We start from the raw sequence: 7,189 nt of genomic DNA on the forward strand, positions 1-7,189 counted from the left end.
AAAAAAAAAAAGTTTCAAAATCCATCTCCTCAAAGACAAAAGAAATAAGAAAAAAAACATAACGCCTATGTAACCATAAGCAAGATTCCACCAGATTGCGAAGCACAGATTAGGCTTGCATGTTCATTATACGATGTGAAGGGTGCGTCCCTTCATCTCAACATTCAGCTGTAAGTGCACTCCAGTCTTCCAGTGACTAAGCAAACAGCCGATATGATGGGAATTATGGCACAATGGATGCCTGAAAGATTAGCTAACCAAAGAGGCCACTGGCACCCAAAAGTTCAGAACCCAGGCAGCACTTGTGAACATTCCTTCAGTCACGTGAAAAGTCAGGTCATATACCGAGTAATTGCTCTCAGAGCATAAAGTAATTCAGCTTGCATCCTCGCTTCCATGAGAAGCAAATTAACATGAACCTAGAAGAAAAAAAGTAAACAAAAAGGTGTTATCTGTTTATTCAGTAAAATGCAAAGTTGTTTCTACATAGAGTATCAGGCAAGAGGAACAGGGTTTGAAATGGGCATCAGATACTTTTAATATAAACCTAATACATAAAAGCAGGTCGGCTACATTTAGGATCTGAGAACCAGTTACTTATTCAGATATTTTTAACAGGATATGTTCAATTAAATTTAAATAGAAGCATTTATCTTGTCAGTATGGAGCCATCACCAACCTTGAATTACTACACTCCTGTTTAATATACCCTAAAACTCACTGACTAAAAGAGAGGGACGTGCTTTAGAAGCAACCATTTGCCTTAGCTATTAGCGGACATGCTTACCTTTTCAGAATGCTTGAATTGCCTCCAAAAACTGTCATACATTCTTTTTGTGGTCTTCTCTGGATTGCACACCACATTTTTTATGTAAACTTTAAAGCTATGGTCCAATAACTGATTGATTTCGCCATAATCATAGTCATCATACCTGTAATAAATAAAGCAAGAGACTATTAAAAAAAAAAAAAACAAAAAAAAAAAAAACATCTTGGGGACGGGGAGTGAAAATTTACAGTTTAGTCAAAAATCTACTCTATAAACTATAAAATAACTTCTGGCACATGGTGGAACGTTTACCAAAAAAAAGGGAAAATTGTAACTTGTATTTGAGTATTTAGAAAACAACGACGTTATCCTAAATAGTTGATCGCACATTTGCATCTTGTATACAACTCCAGCAGCATTTGAATGAAACAAACCTGCCCTTGACCATCACTCACCTTATTCCAAACATGCAATGAACATAATTCCATATTGCACGCCTCAGTGTGGAGGTATCTACATCACTATGCATGGCCATGGTATTATAAGTCAAGTTATATGCAATATGAAACTTCTCATCTAATAGCTGCCCAACATCTGGATAAAGGCGATTAACTAGAGAGTATCCATGGTCTTCCCAGTTGTAATCCTAAAGGCAAGCAAAAATCACACCATCAGGATAAAGTTCAGCTCTTCACCGTTAGCAGGCACAGTGTCAAAGAAAACAGCATTTGAGAGCATTCACAAGTGGTCATGTCAGCAATATTCAAATGAATCAGTATAAATATGAGCATGTACCAGTGACTCAATACCACAAGTTATTTTAGTTCATCAAGTAACTTTGATTTAATAGTTTGTGCAACTGTATTTCAGAGTGCTTTCTGTTTCAGTGCTTTTAAATTTTTTTTTTTTATTTTTTTTTTAACATCCAGTAAATCAACTCCACGATGGTGGTTTTCTGGTTAGAGAATGAAAGACTCACCTGCACTCTGAAGGTAGGCACATGCATTCCACGGCGTGAGAAGTCCTTGTAACCGTAACTTGTGTCTTCAAAGTGTCGAGACACGTTTCTTCCCGGTGGAGGGTCTTCATCTTCTTACAGGAAAGCGAGAATGGCATCCATCAATAACTTGTTTTAAACTAGCATATTTACAAAAATATCTATTTTTGGACGTTCTCAAGCAATACTCAAGATTTTTGGAGTATGGTACACTAGCACGTCACTAAAACAGTTTATATCTACCTTGTACCATGACACAGCAAGTCCCCCAGTGTCTCACCTGTAGTAATGACCAACATGCTTTCAGTTTTTTCCCGCTCAAAACGCGTTGCCATCTCTTCCTGGCTTGCCTCTTCTTCATCCCTGCACTCTTGAAGCTGCTTCATTTTCTCCATAAGAGCTTCAACCTCACAAGATGAATCTGTACTCTGCAGGATAATGGCCACAATCAATATATACAACTCACACTGAGTAGTCACATCAATGGAGAACTCACATAGTGTCCTCAAAGATCCCACTTACCAGCGCACTCCATCCTGTCGGACGTTGGCTCTCATGATTGCCGTTGGTTATGTCACAGATGCAATAACTGCTTACAGACGGGGGACGGAACGTGTGGCCTCCATCATTGTGGATTTCAGGATTAATTCCACAGCCAAACGTAAAAGAGGCTAAGGAATGGTAGTGAGCGAGAAGAACTACCGCGTGAATTAATTCTGCCAACGACCAGCTGTGTTCTCCTGTTTTAAGCAGTTGCTGCATGGAACAAACAAACAAACAAAAAAACAGTAAGATTCTGCAAATGTTAAGTATTTTATCCACACTATGAACTAAGGGTCAATTTGAAGACCAGGGCTTATGGCTATTTACCTCAATATGTTGTTTTGTGATTAGCCAAGGTCTGTGGGCCAACATCTTGTTTAACTCCCCCAGATTGCGCAGTTTCTGTGGCGCATTTTCCAAGCCATTGAGCCACTTAGGGTCCCCTCCATTATGGATGAAGTCGTTGACATGCAGATTCACTAAATAGGAGCACTGGTGTCTAGCTGCCGCCTGGAGAAAACAAAACGCACGAAATTAAAAAAGTTTATCCAAGACATGGTCATCTAGATCTAGATAACTGCTCCACGGACTAACCCATCCTGAAAGGTTCAGATCTCATCTGCACTGCACCACAAAGGTGAAAATAAGGTATTTTTCAGCATGCAAATAGAATATTATACGAGTACATATCACACACATACAATGTATAGACACACACCATAATGCCAATGTAATGCTGGTAACAAGCAGACAGGGGACCATCCATCTGCAACAAGTAATGCTGTGTCTTCAGGTAGCTTTCCAAGTACTGGGGGTGAAAGACCATCACTAGGGTTATGTTATCCAGACGGCCCAAGTCTGCAAAAGCATCAGTGAACGCGGAGTGTAAATTTGCATCTTCACTTCCCAACTGCAGGACCTGCCAAGGAAGGAATTACAGGGAGATGTAATGACTTCCAGGCCCATCACTATTTTGCCCCATCCCTCAAAATGCAAGTACTCAAATCAATAACATTTTATGAGATCCCCAAAGCCCTATAAAACCATGGCTATAAATCTATCATATACACATGTGTGCACAATATACAATGCATTTGCAATGGTTCTGGCCAAACCTTAGGGTTGAGTAGCCACCCATCTAAAAAAAAGATAGGACTCGCCAAACTTGGGCTACTTTGACATAGTGGTGGGCTAAGCAATGTATGGCCCTATAGTGGAATGCCCAGTATTTCTGCCTCAGGTGTTTTTTTGGATTGATATTCACTGGGTATGACCGGAATTATTACTTTGTTTTCTGTATATATTGGGAATCTGAGCTTTTTAGGTTGTGCGCTACCCCTTTCTGTATATTTTATTTTGCAATGCCTTTAACATAATATTGTAATATACAATATCTTTTAATTAAAAAAAAACTATTTTTTTGATCTATAAGGATAAGCTGTTAGAGTATCACTATGTGCTGCATCTTATTTCTTTAATTTGATTTTAATATGATTGCTTATTGGAGAAATACATTAACAATCCAATTTTTTTTAAAAACAAAATACACCATTGTACTTCATAGATAAAATACACAATCCATCTCAACAGCACTAGATGCCTGAACACAGTGCTCACCTCTTCTTCTGGGATGAATCTACTAGGCCCTTGCCCTAGTGGACGGGGGCTTTGGATTCCCATTTCCTATAAAAACAAACGTAAGAGATATTTCAGCCTCACGAGAAGTCATTTTGACATGGAATGTTCAACAGATTTAAGGAAAAAAATATATACTTTGGAACAAAGCCCCCTTTGGTTCTACCCAGAACTCAGTGCTCATGGACTAGTTTTGAGTATGTCCGCTTTACCGTTATTATGGGACTTAACTAGGATGAGTTGGTCCTTCTGACATTAATCAAGGAATCCAACACAACCGGTCTATATCATAAAGGGTGAAAAATGTAAATTTGTTGCGAAAGGTTGGAAAACGATGGGAAAAACTAAATAAATCAAGCTCATATTTTTCCAGCACAGCAACATTATGTAAAGTAGAGTTTACATAATCCGGTACGTGTCCTTAAAACGAGTGGCGAGATGCCAAGAAGCCCTTAATGTGGTAATGAGGAGAGCTGGAGGTTAGTAACTGTATTAGCGTGTGTGCATGTCGGGGCATGGCGCCCACAGTCAGGCTCTAGACTTCCTGTTAATGAAACAGGTAATTTCCAACAAGGAAACAAAAGTACAGAGAAATCCTATTTTTGCAAGAAAACGCCCTTTGGACAGTTTCATTTAATGTATGCCCCTTCCTGGTGAAGTCACCTGTAATCTGCACTCTTGATGTTTGCCAGTTAATTTAACTTTGCTTGATATCATAATACATTTGCATCATTCCAGACCCGTGGATCCCTAGCTGGATAAAGTCCAAACCCCCTAGATTGTAAGCTCTTTTTAGCAGGGCCCTCCTAACCGGTTATTTCTGTAAATCAAATTGATATGTTATATACCACTTGTTATGTCTTGTTTACCCATTGTACAGCGCTACAGAATATGATAGGTGCTATAGAAAACAATAAACAAGAGATTTAGACAATATACCATTTTCGTGCGGATCTACAGCACACTACTTTTTATTGTTCATAGGGATCATGGGTGTAAAACCCATAAAAATGTGTACAGATTAAGTACAATGTACGTTTTCGGTCCATAACATCAAGAGTAGTTTCGCAAAATGACATCATTCCTTTAAAGCCAAGAGGAACACATCTACCAAACGGCAGCTGCGGGCTGCTTACAACACGATGCCATTGGCCGGGCAGCGCCGCTCCCACTTGATGTAGTTAAATAATTGACAGTCTGCAACGCGTACACAGCACAGTTATGCCAAGCCTATGGGAGCTGTGTTATACTGCATCACTCAGGCTCATCTGCAGAGGAATTTAGACCAAGGTGAAACGATTGACTTTTCATTGGCAAACGCATAGCCATAAACCCTCAGCATTGGGCGAGGGTGTACAGGTATCTAACAAACTGACTTGTTGACAAAAGGAGAGTACTTAAGGGCTTAAAGACATCACATAATCCATACGAAGTCAAACCTACAGATTGCTATAATAGAATGATAGCGGTCCCTAGGGGATATATTCGCTGTCTGCGACCGCATCCGAAAGCGATGCGCAGACAATGCTGCACACATGGTAAACAATGCTTTGTTTCCTTGCAGGTACGTATGCCCATCACCTCTGGTCCTTACAAAAAAAATTCTTGTAGCCCCTACGGAGTTTACTCCATTACCTCAACGTAACCACACACAAAGAAATGCTAAAATAAACGGGATTCCTTGTCCGCTTTCTTCCAACATCTTTGCTATAGATAAAAAGCGAAAGGCTCGAAGAAGAACAAAGCAAGTACCAACGACAAATCTCTTACTTCATACCATCAAAAACATTTCCGATAAAAGACATCCTAGGAAAACAGCGCACGGGAGCATTAAGTACTCTGTGTCTATTAAGCGCTGCCAAACCGATAGGGTTACTTTTTGTACAATATACTGGAATGCATCAGAGGTTGGAATCTGCTTATCATATTAAGTCGTCTACACTATAGAAACCCACAACAAAGAAGTTCCAATTCTGTATTAGAAGTTTAAAGCCTTTGCTGTTGGTGATGCAGCTTATTCTGAGACACAAGAGGAAGCAGAGCATCCTTCTAACGCAGACTTGTCTCTACATGTTCTGGCTATCATCACAGTGGCTACAAGGTAACAACTAGCCAAAATCAACACTAACACAGAAAAAAGGAATTTTATGCATTCGCACAATGGCGAGCTATAAGAAGGCATTCTGCTTTGTGCTGCTGTTGATGTAATGCTGCGACAATCACCCCAGGAGCAATGCATCTGCCATAGGGGGCTCATCAGCAATAACCTGGGCAACGAGAGTCTTGGCAAACGATCTCACGTGGGTTAACCCCTGCAGTTACACAAGCACTTGGTAACCAAACAGTTAATCGGGGTAAATACATTAAAGGAGAAACGGCAGTCGGGGCAATAGAGAGGGGGAAACTATGGGAAAACTCCAGAAAAGAGGAGGGACTGGAGGAGCTCTTTGAATGAATGTGAAAAACAAGAGGTAGGTCAGGCTGCAGCCACTGGGGCCAGAGAAGGGGATCTGATGTTTACATTGAGCAAAAGGCACTGCAGATCGGTCCATCGTTACCAGTAACTCCACTAATCTGCGATCCTTACCACCACAGGCATTTACTGGTTAAATAGCACCATAATAGTATGCGGCGCCGTGCGATGGGTGTCTCTCATTGTCACTCTGTAGCCCAACAGCAAGCCAAAGGATCTCGGTGCTGGCCAAGGAGCCCAATGAATGGTATACATGTCGCCAAAGCCTGCTGATGGATACCCGATTGCATCACAGAGTATTAAATGCCCCCTCGCGTAGCCAGTTACAAGCCCACGAAATACCACGATCGGATAAAAAAAACAAAAGCAGCCTCTAGTAGCCCGTCGAGATAGGTCCATCGCCTGTTTGTCCACGAGCCATCTCCAGCACACCTAGCTCCGGTGCCCCCCAACAGTGGTAGCCCCGGTAGGGGGGACGATGCTCCTTACCTTGTCGTTGCACACTCCGCTGCACCGACTGCATAAGATCTCTGGGACCTGTACAGCTGCCCGGGGAGACAACCTCATCCTGAACTACTGTCGATGACACGAACCACGCAGATAAAGGACAGGGGGCTTTATTTATTCAATAGGACAGAGCTGCCTGTGGCTGGACTACTTAAACTCTGCTGAGAGCCCCACGGCTTCAGCGGAATTCCAGTAACAGAGCAGGGAGCCGCGGCGTCTATACGGCTATTGTTTGCCAGTCCGGTCACTCAGCTCCCGGTTACAG

At 41.5% G+C, this 7,189-nt stretch overlaps 1 protein-coding gene across 2 annotated transcripts; it reads right to left on the reverse strand.

Annotated features, from left to right (window-relative positions):
• Positions 1 to 332: 332 nt before the first annotated feature.
• On the reverse strand, positions 333 to 6,984 carry LOC149284611 (sestrin-1). Of its 2 annotated transcripts, XM_089496432.1 has the most exons (10): positions 6,907 to 6,984; positions 3,927 to 3,992; positions 3,028 to 3,228; positions 2,637 to 2,819; positions 2,289 to 2,522; positions 2,047 to 2,194; positions 1,749 to 1,861; positions 1,225 to 1,415; positions 788 to 932; positions 333 to 419 (listed from the first exon to the last, which is right to left on the reverse strand). In XM_089496432.1, the coding sequence occupies exons 1-10, from the start codon at positions 6,982 to 6,984 to the stop codon at positions 333 to 335; spliced, it is 1,446 nt and encodes a 481-aa protein (XP_089352558.1). The 2 variants fall into 2 exon arrangements, with proteins under 2 accessions (XP_089352558.1, XP_089352559.1); XM_089496433.1 differs by lacking the exons at positions 2,637 to 2,819; positions 3,927 to 3,992; positions 6,907 to 6,984 and having other exon boundaries at positions 2,017 to 2,194; positions 3,028 to 3,135.
• Between the last annotated feature and the right edge of the window lie 205 nt (positions 6,985 to 7,189).

The sequence above is a fragment of the Sceloporus occidentalis genome, unplaced genomic scaffold (assembly GCF_023333645.1).
Source record: "Sceloporus occidentalis isolate IW3139 unplaced genomic scaffold, rSceOcc1.0.p SCAF_90, whole genome shotgun sequence".
Classification (NCBI taxonomy): Eukaryota; Metazoa; Chordata; class Lepidosauria; order Squamata; family Phrynosomatidae; genus Sceloporus; species Sceloporus occidentalis.